Source organism: Gopherus flavomarginatus, chromosome 1 (genome assembly GCF_025201925.1).
Source record: "Gopherus flavomarginatus isolate rGopFla2 chromosome 1, rGopFla2.mat.asm, whole genome shotgun sequence".
NCBI classification, from domain to species: domain Eukaryota; kingdom Metazoa; phylum Chordata; order Testudines; family Testudinidae; genus Gopherus; species Gopherus flavomarginatus.
In genome coordinates this window covers 107,062,086-107,082,504 of record NC_066617.1, presented here as the reverse complement: position 1 = coordinate 107,082,504, position 20,419 = coordinate 107,062,086, and the positions used below count along the sequence as shown (strand labels likewise).

Sequence of the window (20,419 nt, the reverse complement as noted above, 5' to 3'; positions counted from 1 at the left end):
GGGGAATCATTGTTCTGGTACTTAGCAGAAGCACTGTGCTGGTCACATAACTACCTATTACTGGGCCACTGATTTCCTTCTCTGTAGGATACTGACTCCTTCATTTATACCTTCTTCCTACACAGCATGGGAGGTGTGATGACAGGTCTGATTATAGGGATTCCTGCCCATTTGGAAGAATTATCCAGTATTCCCATCACATGTACCAAGGAGGGGGGATATCTCTGAGCATTCCCAGGGATACTGAATTGGTTTTGTTGTCTCAGTGGAAGAAAATCAATAGTAAAAATATGTCATAATAGTCCACACGGTTGTCAAAGGCAATGGGAGGGCTGGATACTGGGAAAACCTAAGTCTGCCCATCCCAGTTATTAGAGAGACAAGGTGGGTGAAGTAATATCTTTTATTTGACCAATTTTGATTGGTGAGAGAGACAAGTTTTCGAGCTCTTCTTCAGGTCTGTGTAGCTCCAAAGCTTGTCTCTCTCACCAACAGAAGTTGGTCCAATAAAAAATATTATCTTAACCCCCTTGTCTTTCTAATATCCTAGGATTGTCACAGCTATAACAACACTGAATACATTCCTGTTCTGAAATTCTTTCTTCTATGTAAGGAAACATGTGTTAGATTATTCTTCAACCTCTGAAGAATGTCGGAAGAGCTTCACTATGCTAGGTCCCTAACTTTAGCTTCCATTTGTGTACATGGCCCCAGGTACATATTACGTCTAAACTGGGCCTGAGAAATTAGAATGGCTCATTGAATTATCTAACCATCTGAAAGGCCGTTTATTTTTTAACACTTATATGCACTTTTAACTAAATTAATCATCCATATTTGGGAATGTGGCAATGCATGTTTCTTAAAGAAGAAGGAACTGAATTGAAAACAATGTGACTTGTTTCCTAGAGCAAATTGCACATGCTCTCCTCTCCCAAGCTAGTGCAATTTATTCATAACATAGACATGTAAGCTAGAGTAAACTGTATTCTGTTATTCTCTTTGAATTATATAAAGAAACAATCTCCTGTTAGAGAAATTGACTGGATAACACTTACAAGAATAGTAGAACACTTACAGCAAAATTATCCACCTCTGATCTGTGCTGTAGCTCTCTGGAGCATGTTCTGCTGCTATTCTTTACCTTTGAAGTCTCTAGTGAAATATGAATGATGGAAGAATAATCTTCCTATAACACGATTTTCCTGAGCAAGTTACACACAGATTTATCAGTTTGCCAGGTGAAATAAGCATGGGGTCTACAATGTATGAACCTGAAATAACAGGATGTGAGAATACAAGGTCTGTGTTGCCCAGAAAGCTATCACAAGGAAGGATGATCTTGTGGTTCACACACAAGACTGCATCAGGACAAGATCTGTGTTCTATACCTGACTCCGTTACAGCCTTCCTGAGTTTCCTTGGGCAGTCACTTAACTGGTTTGGTTTCAAGCTAAAGCAGGCGACCCTTGAAGGTGTCAATTGAGTTGTTTGTGTTCATTCTAAGGCTACGTCTTCACTACCGGCCGTATTGGCAGGTAGCAATCGATTTCTCGGGGATCGATATATATCTCGTCTCATCTAGACACGATATATCGATCCCCAAAAGCGCTCCTTTTGACTCTGGAACTCCACCAACGCGAATGGCAGTAACGGAGTCGATAGGTGGAGCCGCGGACATCGATCCCGCGCCGTGAGGATGGTAGATAACTTGATTTAAGATACTTTGACTTCAGCTACGCTATTCATGTAGCTGAAGTTGCATATCTTAGATCGATTTCCCCCCCTAGTGTAGATCAGCCCTAACTGAAACTCTGAGTGAATCATAGATATCTTAACCCATATTTAGGGAAATAGAAGGAAAGGTCCACATCGAAGGCAAACCAAAACTGCAGAATTCCACCTCAGCGTAGCAATAATTATCCTTTTAACTTCCTGCTTACATATGGTAATATCAGAAACAAAAGGGAGGGGGGTTCAGCGAGTATAAGAATTTGAAACAGAATCCTTAAACTCAAGATCACTAGGGCTGAAAGTGAAATGAGTGACCACTGCTGACTAATACCTTACCTTTATGTTTACCCCTAAGAAACCTAAACAGCTATACATACACTGGGTCACATTGTATGACATTAGTTGCCACAACTGCAGTAAACAGATGCAGTAGTCCTTTGCACAAGCAACAGAAATTCTGCATGTGGAGAAAAGACTGGTAGCAAGTATGCACAGGAGTGTCACACCATTACAGGGGCCAACACATGCTTCTCACAGTATTGTCCTCAGCTGCCAACCAGTATGGAAGGGGAACAGCACATGGTCACAACCTGCAATGGCATTGTGGCCCTCCTCAAACTCTTACTCAGTGAACACAGAGTGTGGGATTCTGGTTGCCTTTTAGTGCAAGAACAGAAGGAGGACTTCCTCTGCCCATGTGAGAAACCAAACAAGAGAGCCAGAATATGGGCTTTTATTAATCTACCACTTCATGGAATGTAGCAGCTGTTGAACATTACTGGATTTAGTGTTTAAAGCAACATGTGTCAAAGGATGGAGAATTGACTGTCTTTTCAGGGCAGATCACAGTGTTTGCATGGGCAGCAATTGGATGCCATGTTGATGGGCACTCTAGAAATTCTGATAAATAGATAGTGATGGGTAGATATGAAGCGCAATAAAGGAGGATTCAATTACATGCATGCAGGGTGGTAGACTGACTTCCCAAACTTCAGTGTGGACAAGCCACTGGGGCTAATTTTTCTTCTCTTGTAAAACATGAGATAGGATCTTTTCAGGGATTAGGGCTTCTCTTAGTCTCATCCAGTGGATGGCACCTTCCTAATAGAATACTTTGTTACTAGCTCAATACTGACTCCCAGAGAAGATTATCACTTACTGAATATACATCTCCTGCAGCAGCTTGTTGTTTTCCTTGAAGCTCTCCCATTCAAATACCAATCAGGCCCAACCCCAATTAGTACACTAGTTCTAACAAGGTAGCAACAGAAGGTGATGTGGTTGAACTGAAGGATTCAGTCTAGTAGCTAATAGACAGGTGCTCATATCATAAAACTGCCATCATAGTAAGTACTGTTTAGCACTCTTGATAGCATTTTCAGTACAGATTGCCAAAGATAAAAACAGCATGTGGAATGAACTACCCTCTCAGCCCTAGAGATGGTCCCTCCGGGCAGGGTTGAGACACATTGGCAGAATGGTGTGGGGAAGCTTGCATTGCTGCTGCACATGCTGTGTTTGTTCTGTGAATAAGCAGAAGACTTCAGTCTGCCAAGTTATCAATACAAAGCCTATTACGAGCACTGCATTCACTTAAAATACCGTAGTGTTTAGTACTTAACCATTAGTTAAAGTGCTTCTCCTCACTGGTAGTGAAGATAGCCTAGGTATATGTGCTGTATCTAAACATTTGTCTGTGCTAGTAAATGGAAATTTAAATTTACATATAATTATGCACACAACCCCACACCCCATATTAAAAGAAGATTATGAAGGTTGCAAAATCAAGCACTCAAAAACTCCAGAATTAAATTACCTGTGCCCTTTGCATATGCATTATGTGGCAGTGTTTAATTACATAGTCATCATACTACTTTTGCCACAGGACTCCTGCCTCTTTCAATGAATAGGATGGACAGTGTCACTTAGTGAGCCTCTGTTCTGTATTTTGTTTTCTCCCCATTGTTCAATCGGTGGGCCTAAGCCTTATTTACTTCACACTATTCAAACCTTGCTACGAAGAAAGAATTATTAATTTCCTCATGGGTTTTTCTATGGCGCTCATCACTATAACATCTGAATACTTCACAAACAATTAATTTATCTTCACAAAACCCCAGTAAGGTGATGGGGGTGGTATTAGCCCCATTTTACAGAGCGAGAAATGAGGCGTAATGAGACTGAGGTAAAAATATCAATGAATTTTGGCTGCCCAATTTGAGCCATCTAGGACCTTTGGTATTATTAGAACTATATATTCAAAGGAGAGCTGCCATTGACTTCCGTGGCAGCTGTGAGGAACCTTGTACTTTAGTGAGTTCAGACTGTTCTGCCTATTTCCTCCCAAGCTTGAATGCTTCTGCCCTGTCCCTATCCCAGTCCTGGCTCTTCCCCACCCTGGCTCCTCATACCAGTCCCATTCTCCTCACCTAGCCAGGCCCAGACCTCTAGTGCACAGCATCAGAATTTAGATGATGAAAGTCAATTTGAGAAGTTATCAACTTTTCAGTTGAGAGGTTGCTATGGAATGTTGACTCTGGTGAACTTAATACAGCACTTAGTAAGCATCTAGCCCCTTTTATTACACACATAGACCTAAAATGTAACCTATTCTCAAATGAGGCTTGGTGAAATAAAAGATAATTTTTGCCAAAATGGTGCATTATAGGCGTTGAGCCTCCTCAGGCTCATGGGGTTTTCCACTTACTCAGACCTATGAAGATTCACAGGAGAAGGGGAATGACCTCTGAGCTCTTCCCTCAAGCTACCCCTTCTTTGCACCTACTGAGGTCTTCCTTTGGGACCTGATCCAAAGCCCATTGAAATCAATGTAAATGCTTCTATTGACTTTGGACTTTGGACTTTCAGTTGGCTTTGGATCATGGTTGTGGTCCTCTGTGACAGCAGTAGTCCCCTGTAACCAGCCCCAACAGGTTTGCTGAGTGGAAAAGGCAAGGAAGTGTTGAGGGATAGAGTGTGTATAAGAGACACCTTACTTATTTTAGTCTGGGGAGAGCAGTATTGGGCTGGTTGAAAAAAAAATTGATCTAAACTGTTTTTCAATAGAAAATTTTCCTGGGAAGTGCCTGCTTCCTGTGGAAAATTTCAAATTTTTCTTGAAAAACCAAGAACAGGAAACCTAAAAAGTTTGGTTTTATTTTTCCACAGGGTAAAATAATAATCTGACCAGCGCTAGAGGCATGGTAACTTGGAGCAAAAGGAGAACTGGGATGTGTTAACCCATAGAGTTTTAAGTACTGAGGGTCAACATTTTCAGGAGCTCTTGAAGATCCACTAATCCTTCAGGAGCCCAAGGTATAATATGTTCTAAATATTCCTTTGGGGGAAAAAATCTCAGATAAAGTCTTCATTGTTAAAGTAAAAGTTGTTAGAGTAAGTAATAAACATCAGAACAATAAATATCAAGAATGTTATACTTAAAAAATAATAAATAAATTTTTAATATAATTAATAGGTTTAATTGCTCATATAATTCAACCATTTGAACTACTCAAAGAGTGTAATTATCAATGGTTCACTATCAAACTGGTAAGATGTATCTACTGGGGTCTTGCAGAAGTCTGTCCTGTGTCCAGTACTATTTGATATTTTCATTAATGTGTTGCATAAGGGAGTGGAGAATATATGTATAAAAATTACAGATGGCACCAAAATAGAAGAGGTTGCAAGAAGGCCAGGATTGGTATTTAAAGCTACCTTGATTAACTGGAAAATTGGACTGAAATCAACAAGATAAAATGTCATAACAACAAGTGCAAAGTGTACTCTTAGGAAAAATCAAATGCCCAAAACAATATGGGGTATAACTGGATAGACAGTAGAACTGCTGAAAATAATCTGTGGTTATAGTAGATCCCAAATTGAATATGAGCCAACAATGTGATGCAGATGCAAAAAAGTCTGATATCATTCTGGGGTGTTGTCATAAACAGATAAGTAAGAGTTAATAGAACAAAAGTACTTCATATCTCTGTTGCCTGTAAAGGGTTAACAAGATCAGTGAGCCAGGCTGTCACCTGACCAGAGGACCAATCAGGGAACAGGATACTTTCAAATCTTGAGGGAGGGAAGTTTTTGTGCGTGCTGTTAGTTTTTGGTGGTTGTTCGCTCTGGGGGCTCAGAGGGACCAGATGTGTAACCAGGTTTCTCTCCAATCTCTCCAATACAGGCTCTTATAAGTTCAGAATACTGAGTACTAGGTAGATAAAGCGAGTTAGGCTTATGGTTGTTTTCTTTATTTGCAAATGTGTATTTGGTTGGAAGGAGTTCAAATTGGTATTTTGCTGAAAAGATTTTTATTTGTACTTGTATACTTAGGCTGGGAGGGTATTCCAGTGTCTATAGCTGAAAGACCCTGTACCTATTCCATTTTTTAAAATTTACAAAGATAATTTTTACTGTTTTTTCTTTCTTTAATTAAAAGCTTTTCTTGTTTGAGAACCTGATTGTTTTTTTATTCTGGTGAGACCCCAGGGGACGGGGTCTGGATTCACCAGGGAACTGGTGGGGAGAAAGGAGGGAAGGGGGAGAGAGAGGCTAATTTCTCTCTGTGTTAGGATTACTGTCTCTCTCAGGGAGAATCTGGGAGGGGAAGAGAGAAGGAGGGGGGAAGGTGCACTTTCCTCTCTGTTCTAAGATTCAAGGAGTTTGAATCACAGTGATCTTCCAGGGTAGCCCAGGGAGGGGAAGCCTGGGAGAGGCAACGGTGAGAAAGGGTTTACTTTCCTTGTGGTAAGATCCAGAGGGTCTGGGTCTTGGGGTCCCCGGGCAAGGTTTTGGGGGGACCAGAGTGTACCAGGCACTGAAATTCCTGGTTGGTGGCAGCGCTACAGGTTCTAAGCTGGTAATTAAGATTAGAGGAATTCATGCTGGTACCCCATCTTTTGGACGCTAAGGTTCAGAGTGGGGAATTATACCATGCCAGGTGTATTATTAGGGATGTCATATGTAAGACACAGATGGTAATTGTTCCACTGCACTCAGTAGTGATGAGGCCTCAGCTGGCGCACTGTGTCTGATTTTGGGCATTATACTTTAAGAAAGATGTGAACAAATTGGAGAGAGTCCAGAGGAGAGCAACAAAAAATGGTAAAAGATTTAGAAACGGAAAGATTAAAAAACTGGGGATGTTTAGTCTTGAGAAGAGATGACTGAGTAGGAACATGATAACAGTCTTCAAATATGTTAAGGACTGTTATAAAGAGGACTGATTGATTGTTCTCCATGTCCACTGAAGGTTGGACAAGAAGCAGTGGGATTAATCTGCAGCAAGGGAGGTTTAGGTTAGATAGTAGGAAAAACTTTCTAACTACAAGGATAGTCAAGTACTGGAAAGGTTACAAAGGGAGGTTGTGGAATGCCTGTCTTTGAAGGTTTTTAAGAGCAGGTTAGACAAACACCTGACAGGGATGCTCTAGGTATAGTTAATCCTGCTTCAGCACAGGGAGCTGGTCTATATGACCTCTCGAGGTCCCTTTGAGCCCTATATTTCTGTGATTCTATGATACTTCCAGAAAAATGTAAACATCTAAAAATTAACATTAAACATTACAATTACAGCCTCAACTCTGACCTCAGAACATAGCTTTCAAAAAACATAGTACTTCAATATTTTATGATAGAAAGATAGTTATAAACATTTAAATAACAGTGTTGAAAGATAAAGAGCTAACAGTTCTATAGTAACTATAAGCCCTTGCACCAAAATACAGAAACAACACATTCCAAGGTCCTTTGAACACACAGTTTCTATCAGAATATTAATATTTTATAATTATCAAACTAAGCAGACATTGTGTAAAGAAGAATGTTGCGTATTTAATACATTTAACACATTTTTGTACAGTATACCTTCTACTATGGTAATATATATAATATCTAAAGTAACACCATGTTTTCACTGTTCATTATACTTATATATCTGACTTCCTTTGCCATACCATAGCAATTAGATAAAATACAGAATAACTGTATGAAATTAAAAAGAAGAAACATAGAAAAAAGGGGTCAGAGTTAAGGTTGTTATTGGAATACCTAATGTTTATTTTCACTTGATTTTCGTTAGGCAGTATAATCACTATAAAGGTATTCATATCTTTAGGTAACAATGACATCATTATCCTTTTGTATGCTTTAATGAGTAGGGTATATTTTTTTTACTTGTAGTGTTCTTGGTTTTTGTTTTAATAGCTTTTGTTTTATTGTAGGAACCCTAATTTTAAGTTGATGAGGTTATTTTTATTTCTGGTAATATAATATTTTAAAACTCATGAACAGGCTACACCTCATAAATGTATTTTATGTATGAACTTCCATCAGATCATTAAATGTATTTTAAACTATGTTTACAATAGATAAAGGACCTTGGATGTCCGTCATTACTGTTGGTGCTAGATGTATATTCAAGAGATGTACAGTACATTCATTAGCCTCTTATGAAAACCTTTGAAAGTGGGACAGAGGTTTTAACAGTCTTTCTAGGTCACAATAGGAATGGGATAACTATTTGGAAAAAATAATAGGTCTCTCAAAATTCAACCCAGACATTGAACCAAAACTTGAAGGTCCAGGTTAGTAATAACCTTCCATCTTTCTAACCTGTAGTTGTTTCCTTATGGCCATACGCCATACAACATTCGGAGTTGTTCTTATGACCTGTGCAGCTCTAGAACATATGAATTTTTAGGACAGTGGTTGTATATAAGCAGAGACCTAATGTACTTGGTGTGATATCGTCAAAGATATGGAAAGCCTGAAGGAGACCAGGGAGAAGGTTATTTGGGGTTGGGAGATCGCAATAAAAGCATGAAGAGAGAGATAACTGTGTCAGAAAGCTGATTGTGCTGGGGAGAACGGGGAAGAAAGAGAGGAAGTGACTTCATTATTGAAGTGAAGTTGGGGATGGCTGGGAAGAAAAGGAAGGATCTGAATAGACTGAAAGGATGGAGAAAGCTTCCAAAGATTTGGATCAGCTTCAGGTCAGTGTCCAGAATTGAGGCGCTTTATCTGAGTCTTTTGTGGTTTTCCCAAAATGAAGGCTAGTAAAGGCACAGAGTGAGCCTCACACCAGCTAGAGTAAGCTCACTAGATGCTGAATGGCTTTTCTTAAGTAAATCACTGAAAGTTTCGTTAGAGGAGATGTCTTTCAGTGGATTCAAAAGCTGCAATCTGAGTAGTTACCAGACTGACATGCACTTGACATGAGTAAATATGATGTGACAGACCCAAACCAATGGGGTACAAGAGTCTGGTAGAGGGCAAATATACTGGTCACTGGATGAGTAGTTTTCTGTTCCCTGAGTGACCAGAGCAGGGGCTGCACTAGAGTAATCAGGAACCTGTTAGAACCAATTAAGGCAGACAGGCTGATTAGATCACCTGCAGCCAATCAAGGCAGGCTAATCAGGGCACCTGGGTTTAAAAAGGAGCTCACTCCAGTCAGGCAGGGAGGAGCCAGAGGAGAGGAAGTGCATGTGAGGAGCTGGGAGCAAGAGGCACAAGGAGCTGAGAGTGAGAGGGTGTGCTGCTGGAGGACTAAGGAGTACAAGCATTATCAGACACCAGGAGGAAGATTCTGTGGTGAGGATAAAGAAGGTGTTTGGAGGAGATCCATGGGGAAGTAGCCCAGGGAGTTGTAGCTGTCATGTGGCTGTTACAGGAGGTACTATAGACAGCTGCAGTCCACAGGGCGCTGGGCTGGAACCCGGAGTAGAGGGCAGGCCCGGGTTCCCCCCAAACCTCCCAACTCCTGATCAGACACAGGAGGAGTTGACCCAGACTGTGGGGAAGATCACTGAGGTGAGCAAATCTGCCAATAAGCGCAGGACCCACCAAGGTAAAGGAGGAACTTTGTCACAACTGGTTTTAGAAGTGGGATTTTGGTGTGCACAGTGCAGCAGAAGAAGGAGAGTGATTAAAAAAAAAAAGGTAGACGGGTTTTTTTTTTCACCACAGTGGATGACCTAGTAAGGGCATTGATACAAGCTATGGTGGCCCAGCAGGAGGCTACCCTTGTCTAGGTAGTTGCCCAACAGGAGGCGGTGCGGCTGCAACAAGAGACTAATCGCCTGCTGATGGACCAGGCTTCTCAAGACCGAGCTATGTTGCGGGAACTGGTAAACCAGATAAAGACCCTTACAGAGCTGAACCGCAGCCATGATGGGACGCAGATCATACAGGCCAGCCATTAGCTGCAGAAAATGACGCGGGAGGACGATGTAGAGGCATACCTTCTGGCCTTTGAGAGGACAGCCCTATGGGAGGCCTGGCCTCGAGATCAGTGGTCTGGCATCCTTGCCCCATTCCTGTGTGGGGAGGCCCAGAAGGCTTACTATGATCTGTCTGAAGAGGCTGCAACAGAATACTCCCAGCTGAAAGCAGAGATCCTGGCCAGATCTGGAGTAACGACCGCAGTGTGAGCCCAGCGGTATCACGAGTGGAGGTACCAGGAAAACAAAACCCCACGGTCCCAACTGTATGATCTCATCCATCTCACATGAAAGTGATTGTGAACGGAGTCCCGGAATCTGGAAGAGATACTAGAGGTTCTGGTCATCGACGGATACATGAGGGGACTACCACCAGACCTTCATGCCTGGGTAAGCCAGAACGAACCCTCCACTTATGATGAGGTTGTTGCACTGGTAGAGGGGTGAAGGATGGCAAGGGAGCTGAGCTGACCAGTTAAGAAAGAGGCACCCCGGGTTAAACTAGCAGCACCAAGCCCTAAAGCTCAGGTGACTGGGCCACCAGGAGGGCCCAGATGGAAAAAGAGAGGGGCTGAAGGCCCACCAGAAGCCGCAAAGGGTCGGAGCACTGAGGGAGAAGAGGATCATGATATTAGATTGCCCAAACCAAGAGGCTGGGGAATGCCTAGGGCTCCATACAGATGTTATGCCTGCAGGGAGTGAGGTCATATAACTGCACAGTGTCCCAATGCTGAGGAGCCGATGCAATGTAACCTGGGGAACTGGGCAGACCCATGCTCCCTAATCCACAGTAGACTGTCAACCCCCAGTCTTTTCTGAAATATCCCCAGATTTACTTCCCAATCCCAGACAGGGTAGAAAGTCAAAAAGGGAAAGGAGGGCAGCTAAAGACTTGGGAACCCGAATACTGACTCAAAGCCAGAGGGTCGCTCTTGTAGGTAGGCAGACCCGAGCAGCTGAAAAGGAGGCCACCCAGAAGGGAGAAGCACCTGATTCTGACCCCGACCCTAACACTTCTGAACCAGTAGAGACAACAGAGACTGGACCCCTAGATCTTGTGTAGATTAACCCCAGGAGAGGAAATTTTGGATGGGACCAGGCCGAAGACCCAAGGTAAGACAACATTAGGAAGGAGGTGACTGAAATATATGGGGTCCCCGTGGAAGGGAAAACCCAGGGACCAGGACCCTACTTCATAATGAAGAAGAATCTCTTATACCGGGTTGCACCAGTACAGGGGCAGAAGGTAAATCAAATCCTAGTACCTCAAAAACACCAGAAAGCTGTATTAAGTCTTGCTCATAGTCATCTTTTTGGGGGGCATTTGAGAGTAGAGAAGACCCTGGCACGAGTCCTACAACGGTTCTTCTGGCCCGGAGTACATGAAGAAGTGCGGAGGTAATGGGCGTCCTGCCCAGAGTGTCAGCTGTACAGTCCCCGTCCCCACCTGAGGGCACCTTTAGTATCCCTTTCCATCATAGAGGTCCCCTTTGAGCGAATAGCCATGGACCAAGTAGGATCCCTGGAGAAGACGGCTTGGGGCCACCAATATACTTGTTGTTTTGGACTATGCTACTCACTAGCCAGAAGCCATCCCCCTGCGGAACACAGCCTCTAAAACTATAGCCAAAGAGCTGGTGGGGATCTTTGCCCGAGTGGGGCTACCAAAGGAAATAACAGACCAAGGAACCCCATTTATGTCAAAACTAATGAAGGACCTCTGTACTCTGCTCCATATACATACCCTGAGAACTTCAATCTACCATCCGCAGACTGATGGATTGGTAGAAAGATTTAACCAAACCCTCAAGGCTATGATAAGGAAGGTGGTAAGTCGGGATGGGAAGGATTGGGACACCCTACTACCCTACCTTATGTTCGCTATCCGGGAGGTACCTCAGGTCTCAATTGGTTTTCCCCCTTCAAGTTATTATACAGGCATCACCCCCGTGGCATACTAGACATCGCCAAAGAGATCTGGGAAGAGGAACCCAATGAGGGGAGAAATATAATAGAACATGTAATACAGATGCAAGGTCAGATAGTCCGGGTCGCCCCTATTGTACAGGAACATTGGGAAAAGGCACAGGAGGCCCAGAGAACCTATTACAATCGCCAGGCAAAAGTCCGACAGTTCCAACCAGGGGATCGGGTGATGGTGTTGGTACCCACAGCAGAAAGCAAGCTTCTGGCCCAATGGCAGGGGCCCTATGAGGTGGTTGAACCCCTGGGGGAAGGAACCTACAAGGTGCGGCAGCCAGGATGCCGAAAACAAGAACAGATTTATCACATCAACCTTCTGAAACCCTGGCACGCACAAAAGTCATGCATAACTGTCCAAAAAGACCTAACCCAGGAAAACAAGCCTTCCAAACAGGTGAGAGTGTCTCCTGATTTAACACTAGACCAGAAGAATGAGGTGTCTGAGATGATCTTCCGGAACCAAGATGTGTTCTCGACAAAACCGGGTCGAACAACCAAGACATATCACCACATCATCACAAACCCTGGGACCAGAATAACAATGAGGCCCTATTGGGTGCCAGCGGCCAAAAGGGAGGAAATAAAAGCAGAAGTAAAAAAAATGCTGGAGTTGGGGATCATTGAAGTGGTCCAGCCCAATCGTGCTGGTGCCCAAACCTGATGGCACCACAAGGTTTTGCAATGACTTCCGGCGACTAAACGAAGTATCCCAGTTCGACGCGTACCCCATACCTCGCATAGATGAGCTAGTGGACCGTCTGGGGAATGCCCGGTACTTGACTACTCTAGACTTGACAAAGGGGTACTGGCAAATTCCCCTTGCGGAAGATGCAAAGGAAAAGACTGCATTCTCTACACCAGAGGGTCTTTTTCAATATACTGTCCTCTCTTTTGGACTATGTGGGACTCCAGCTACTTTCCAGCGCCTCATGGACAAGCTATTATGCCTGCATAACAGTTATGCTGCTGCCTACTTGGACGATGTGGTCATTCATACCCCAGACTGGGAAAATCACCTAGAGAAGGTGGAGGCAGTCCTTGATACCTTCAGGCAAGCTGGCCTTACAGCAAACCCTGTCAAGTGCGCTGTAGGGTTTATAGAGGCCAAATATCTTGGCTACATTGTGGGAAAAGGTCTGGTAAAACCCCAAGTGAATAAGTTCGAGGCCATCCAAAATTGGCTCCTACCATGTCGCAAGAAACAAGTCCAGGCATTCCTAGGTGTAGTGGGGTATTACAGACGATTTATCCCCTACTTTGCCACAAGGGCAAGCCCTCTGACAGACCGAGTAAAAGCCCGTGGACCTGATCTAGTAAGATGGTCTGACGCAGCAGAGGAAGCATTCACAGACCTTCGGACTGCCCTCTGCAGTAACCCTGTACTGGTAGCCCCTGATATCACCCAGGACTTTATCCTGCAGACAGATGCATCGGAAGTAGGATTGGGGACTGTTCTATCACAGATGGTCGGGGAGAAGGAACACCCAATTCTCTACCTCAGTAAGAAACTCCTTCCGAGGGAATGAAAATATGCAGTGGTGGAGAGAGAGTGCCTCGCCGTAAAATGGGCCATGGAAGCATTGCGCTACTACTTGCTCTGGCGCAGATTTGTCCTCGTGACCGACCATGCCCCTCTTCAATGGATGCAGTGGAACAAGGAGAAGAACACAAGGGTGACCAGGTGGTTCTTATCCCTCCAACCTTTCCAGTTCCATGTACAACACAGAGCAGGGAACTGTCATGGCAATGCTGATGGCTTGTCACGTGTGCACTGTCTGGCATCCCAAGCTGCCCAGCCCCTTGTTGTTGAGCAGGGGGGAGGGATATGTGACAGACCCAAACCAGTGGAGTATAGGAGTCTGGTAGAGAGCAAATATACTGGTCACTGGATGAGTAGTTTTCTGTTCCCTGAGTGACCAGAGCAGGTACTGCACTAGAGTAATCAGGAACCTGCTAGAACCAATTAAGGCAGACAGGCTGATTAGAACACCTGCAGCCAATCAAGGCAGGCTAATTAGGGCACCTGGGTTTAAAAAGGGGCTCACTCCAGTCAGGCAGGGGGGAGCCAGAGGAGAGGAAGGGCATGTGAGGAGCTGGGAGCAAGAGGCACAAGGAGCTGAGAGTGAGAGGGTGTGCTGCTGGAGGACTAAGGAGCACAAGTGATATCAGACACCAAGAGGAAGGTCCTGTGGTGAGGATAAAGAAGGTGTTTGGAGGAGGCCATGGGGAAGTAGCCCAGGGAGTTGTAGCTGTCATGCAGCTGTTACAGGAGGTACTATAGACAGCTGCAATCCACAGGGCGCTGGGCTGGAACCCGGAGTAGAGGGCGGGCCCGGGTTCCCCCCAAACCTCCCAACTCCTGATCAGACACAGGAGGAATTGACCCAGACTGTGGGGAAGATCACTGAGGTGAGCAAATCTGCCAATAAGCGCAGGACCCACCAAGGTAAAGGAGGAACTTTGTCACAATGGAAACTTTGATATTTTGAAGTGTATCAGTGGTAAAGCCAGAATATACTCGATGCACGGGAATCTTAGAATAAGCCACCTTTCAAATAGGAAGTGACACTGAAATTCCCTCTGTTTCATAGCTTTGCTCTTTTTGAAGTGCAGACCACCTGTAATTGTTTAGTATCAGGGGTTAGCAGTGTTAGTCTCTATCCACAAAAACAGCGAGGAGTCCATTGGCACCTTAAAGACTAACAGAAAGCTTATGCTCAAGTAAATCTGTTAGTCTTCAAGGTACCACTGGACTCCTCATTGTTTTTGTATTTGTTTAGGAAGGAATAATGGGTTTGAGTCACCACTGTATTATTCTGGTTTCATACCAAAGAAACTAAGGAAGTGAAATATTGCAGTGGTCAGTCAAGGCCAATTTTGGGGCTTTTGCTCAGAAGAGGAACTCGTGCGCTAACTTATGTTCAGCCTCATAGTACAGTCAGTTGAACTGTTGGCTGTATTTGTGATTATTGTTTTTTATTATCCCAATGCAAATTAATTTTGTCTTCACCTGAACTGAATTGATGTAGTGTAGGGATATTTGGATGTTGTAACTTTCTGCCTGCTGCCTTCCAGGTTTCCTCTCTCAAACCAGATGTTGGAGCGTAGTGTGTTTTTAACATGATGTGATATGTACTTAACTTGTTTTCTATTGCCTGATATCTTAGTACATAGAACATCCAATAGTATACAAATTGGTACATTCATGTACCACAGCACCTACTACACTGCCACATGGACCTATCAGGTCTAGCATGTCCTGTCATTCCACTGATTTCAGTGGAAGGCCAGCAGAAGGTAGCAGCACAGCAGGTGGAATAGAAGCAGCTGGGAAGCGGTTAAAAGGAATAACATAGCTGAAAAAGAAAACCCATTAAAACCTCAGATAAGCTGAACTCTGACTATGCTCTATGCTTTATTGAAACTTCATGTTCACTTCAGATTTGGAGTACTCCGAGATTTAGGATAGTAGCCATACTTCACAGTCAGGTTTGATTATTCTTGTGCATGCAGGCAGTGGTTGCAAAACCCAAAGGATTACATGGAAAAATGTCGAAGCTGAACGATAGAAGAGGTTGACTTACTGAAATAAAAGCCTCTGTCTCCACATACGAACTGGAGAGCATCAACCAGCTCAGCACCACAGAGTGTCTCTGGGCCAGCAGTGGCAGAATTGGTTAAGGTAAGCAAACACAGGCCAAGGTAGAAGAGATGAATGTAGGACACAGTGTGCATCTTCACCTGCCAAAGAAGCAAAAGTACTGCATCAGAGTTTCCCAGTAGAGTCCTAACGAAAATGAAATACTTCACCCCAGTGAATTGGGAATGAGTACACAGTGTAATTTGTTAAATAAGAGTAACAATATATTAAAACAGCTCTCAAGATAATACTGCAAGTCTTTACATTTGCCTTTGCATGCATTTTATAACCTGTTTTTTTCTTCCATGTGAACATTCATGGTTCATGTTTACACAGAGTTAAAGAACCTTCAAGAATGGACTTTGACTTGTTGCAGCTGCATGTGGAAGAGGTAGAAAGAAGGCAAGGGAATGCAGGGAGGCCAAAATAACTAGGGTGGGAGAGAGAAAGAAGGAAACAGGAAATGTTCAAGAAATTAAGATGAAAATTAGTCATGGTTTATGGGCCAAATTCAGTTCTGTGCCAGCAGGTATATCTTCATTGAAGTTAGAGTTACACCCATTGAGCTCATGTCTGAACTTGACCATATACACAAGAGATTATAATTACTTTCTCTCTCTTGTATTTGTGGTATAGACTCACTCTTTTCTTTCCTAGAAAAAATATTAAAGGTCCAAATTCTCAGCTGATGTAAATTGACAGAGCCCCATTTGTCTCCATTTCTGTATTGATTTACAGCAGCCAAGGATCTAATCCAATATGTGTAGTGCTACACAATCCCTAGGCTGTAGAAATGACATAGCAGTTTTAGAAAATACCATTGTCAAATAGTAGGAAAACCCATTTATGTCTATAGTAGGGGCAGTGAGTGAGACAAACATTCTGCAGACTTACGCCCCATGCTTACCATGTTGCAGATTTCAAAAGAAGAAAATATATCAATAATTTGGAAAGCTTTCCCTTTTTTCTAGATGGCATTTCCGCTGTGAAAATAACCAACAAATCCAAATCCCTTAATATGTCATACAAAGTATGAGAATAATTATATTTCCATTTACAAGAGTCTTTAGCCAATTTTGCCATGGAAAACCCAACAAACGTTATTGCCCTAAAATGACTTCAATGATAGATGCAAGAACATTAGATTATAAATGACTGATAACATAGAGCATCATTTCCTGTAAGGATTCCATATTTTAACAACACCAGTTTCTTCTTTCCCCTTCCCTACTCTTGAATTTCAAATAAAAAAGTGATGCACCTGCAATTTAAAGTAGCTCTTACTTCAGAGGAGATAAATCAGAAAGCTATTAAACACATAGCCTCAGTAGACTGAAAGGCTTTGTATATATAAGAACATTATGTATTTAACAGTTTGTTCTTGAATAACATTTGGGACAGCAATAAACATAAATCCTAAGCATTTAACAATTTTATGTTTTTCAAGAGTTTTCAGCTGGGTTACATGGTAAGATAAATATCAGCGTGTAGCTAGGACAAGACAGATTCTCCGGTGTTTTTCCTTTAGTGCAGGCCAAGAAAGCTGCACAGTCCAACCACAGAGAATTTCTGAAGTTTATCCCAAAATATAAAACAATCAAGAACTTGCAGACAAGTTAAAACGTTGAAAAATGAAATGGATTCCCATGGTCATAGGGCTCAATTGATTGATTTATTTTTTTTAAAAGTTAGGTACTGTTCCCTCCAAACTTATTCTGAAACTGGATTTATTTTCTTTATCTTTTTAATTAAATGTGCCATTAGTTGATTCAAGATGTTTGTGATAAGATTGAAGTTCCCATTTACATCTGAGGGCAATATAAGAAAAATACTTACAGAAATGTAACACAATTGGTTACAGGTTTTTTACAACAGGTTAGTGTCTTTATTGTGTACCCAATCTGAGTAGAAAACTGAGGTATTTAAAAAAAGCACTGGTTTGTAGGTGGGGTTTACTGAAGTATTTAATTACATTTGGACACCAAATATGGGTAAACACTTCCGTTAATTGCATCAAATGATTGATCATATTTTCACAGCTGGAATTCCATGGATCTTTCTTCAGTAACATAACCAGCTATTACTGCAGGCCTGTTCCAGCAGTGCAAAATAGTGGCACATAAATGAACTGACATAAGCTGAACACTCCAGACCTCTTTTACACCTTTCATGTTTTCTGACTCCATCCATTGCAAACACTTTAAATCAGTTGACACAAATTGCATGTAAACAATCTTTACATTCATGATTACAGTTGTCCATTTAATTACATTTGCAGTCATTATAAATACTATGTATAAATACCAGTAATGACGTAAGTAGCATGTATTACAGTGTAAAATAGAATATAGGGTTATATGTATCTATTGAAGTACAGGTTGCATATGAAACTGCTGGAGCGAATTACTAAACCAGAGTATCTGAAGAAACGTAATTACAATGTAATAACATAGTATTCATTAGTAATTATCATGTAAGTAAAGCATATGTTTGGGCCAGATCTTCAGCTGTTGTAAATCAGTGTCATTCCATTGACTTCAATGAAGCTATGCCAATTTATACGGACTGAAGAACTAGCCCATTATTTTTAGGTCTTTTAACTTTTAGCATTGCTTAGCTATTTTTTTATTTGTTCATCTTTCAGGTATGTTGGAATGAGGTGCCTAACTGGACACCAAAAAAATTGTTCAATTGCAATTCACATATTTTACTTAGAAAAGCTATTATGAATTATAGTAAGGAAAGTGGATGAATTCTGCTTGTGACAGGCACTTTTTTTTAATGAATTGGGCCCTCAGGTAATTCTAGCTGTGGAGGTTGTGTCAACTTCTTAAAACTGTGGTGCTTACAAATTGGAAAAAAAAATCCAAACACAGTTCTTGAAAGATATGATTTTGCTGAGAATGGAAACTTGAATGGGGGCCAGTTAATAGAAACAGAGGTCAGTGCATCTGTTGCAGTCAAATTTACCTAAAGAGAATTGACACTCCTGAATAGAAATGATAGTATTATAACATGAAACTTTGCCTGAAAAAGCCCTCCCAACAAAGGGAAGAGTTGACAAGATGATGGGGAATATTTCCACTTTCCTTATGCACAATTGTTTAAACTATATGAATATGCAAGGTCAGCAAGAGTTGTAACTGGTTTCTAATATAAAAGGCAAACTGAACTTCATTTTTAGTTTTAATATATGAAAGCACAAAAATAAGTACATGTAATATAGTGGCAACACACTGCTGCAGTGATACCATCACCTATAAGTTTGAACACCATAAAGTATGAATGTTTTATATATTGTTTGCATAGACTAATAGAACAGTACTTTAACATTTACCATATGTATAATGCATATATCAATATAAACCTCTGCACCTGCAGAAAATATGTAAAAGTTCTTATTTTATGTTGAACAACATTAACTATAGATAATAATGTAACTGGAAGCTTTAATATTGATATAACAGAAATACTGTAAAGTTTTCCTAACAGAAGCAGAATTTTAAATAATTACCTGCAATAGTTTTACCTTTACAGTTGTTATCGGTATGTAATTGCAACTATCACATACAGCCATTTTTCAGATCATCTAAAACTGCATATTCAGCAATTGATAAATAATTTCCAGTTCAGAAATAATGTTACTAAAAAGTGCATTACACTCTCTTAGCCAGAAGCAGACAATACACACTAAAATAAAACTCCAAAATGATTTCAAATAGTAATAAAGATTTACCTTCAAGAAATCACAAAAGCAGCACTTTAATAATTGTGTTGAAAGACTGTTGATGTTTTCCATTGCTTCTTAAAAGTGCAAAGCCTGGAAATGAATTTGTTAGCAGAAATAATGAGAAAAAAGAAATCCAGAGAGATGTGAGATGTTGAGAGCAATGTCACATTTCAATATTGAGGACTTTATTCCATTGCGCAGACTCTATCTGCTCTGATTTTAGCAGTGACAGTGAGATTTAGCAAACAGAAGAGGGATTTAGAGAAAATCCTCACATTTATCTACATTACACAGACACTGTAGACAGGAAACAGCTGGGGGAGCATTTGCCTTCTCTCTCTCTCCCTCTTCTGGCAAAGTTATCAAGTAAGGACTTTTTTGGGCATGGTGACAAATAACATCATACCTTTGCATTTTAAAACTAGAGCACAGAAGCATATTTTTTTCCCCTTAAAAGAATGTGCATTAGTGACAGAAGGGTTAGCACATGAAAAAGCTTATGCTGCCATGGAAAAGAAAGTGTATTATGGTTAACTTTCAGCTGGGTATCTATCTATCAGCTTATACACCTTTGCATTGTTAGGGTTGGAAATTTGGTAGTCTATACAATGGGTAATAATTTAAGTCTCCAGCTTGTAGTGATGTTAACCCTGAAATAGCAGTTAGCAATTTGATATAAATATGAGGCTCGGTGAGCCCTTACTTGTGCTAAATAAGACAAAATACCTTTAACAACCTTACGGGAGAAGTGATACAATTTCCTAGAACTTACTGTAGTCAGAATATAGCAGTGCTATTGGCCTAGTATGGGACACTGTCTCATGACTTTGCTTTTTTTTGTACAGTAAAAATAAAGTGAAATTTCCCCTTTCGCTACTATACTTCATAATCATTCTTGGTAACATGTTAAATGCCAAGAGGCGGGAGATAATTTTATTTTGTTAGCTTTATAATATATAACTTTTGCCTTTTTATTTTTCCTCAGTTATGTGTATATTATAAATAACACCAGCTGGCCAGCAACATGCTCTCACGGGTTATGATGTCATTCAAATCCCTCAACTGTTAGTGGCTTGCAACACAATCCAAGCCAGCTGTTTTTCT

At 41.5% G+C, this 20,419-nt stretch overlaps 1 protein-coding gene across 1 annotated transcript in view; it reads right to left on the bottom strand.

Annotated features, from left to right (window-relative positions):
• Positions 1–19,535, bottom strand: part of IGF1 (insulin like growth factor 1) — an 83,759-nt gene extending 64,224 nt beyond the window's left edge. Inside the window, exons 1-2 of the mRNA XM_050946377.1 lie at positions 19,322–19,535; positions 15,530–15,686 (exon numbers count right to left, since the gene is read on the bottom strand). Coding sequence (XP_050802334.1) covers positions 15,530–15,686; positions 19,322–19,384 — 220 coding nt within the window. The 5' untranslated portion in view covers positions 19,385–19,535. The remainder of the gene's footprint in view (positions 1–15,529; positions 15,687–19,321) is intronic.
• Positions 19,536–20,419: the final 884 nt, after the last annotated feature.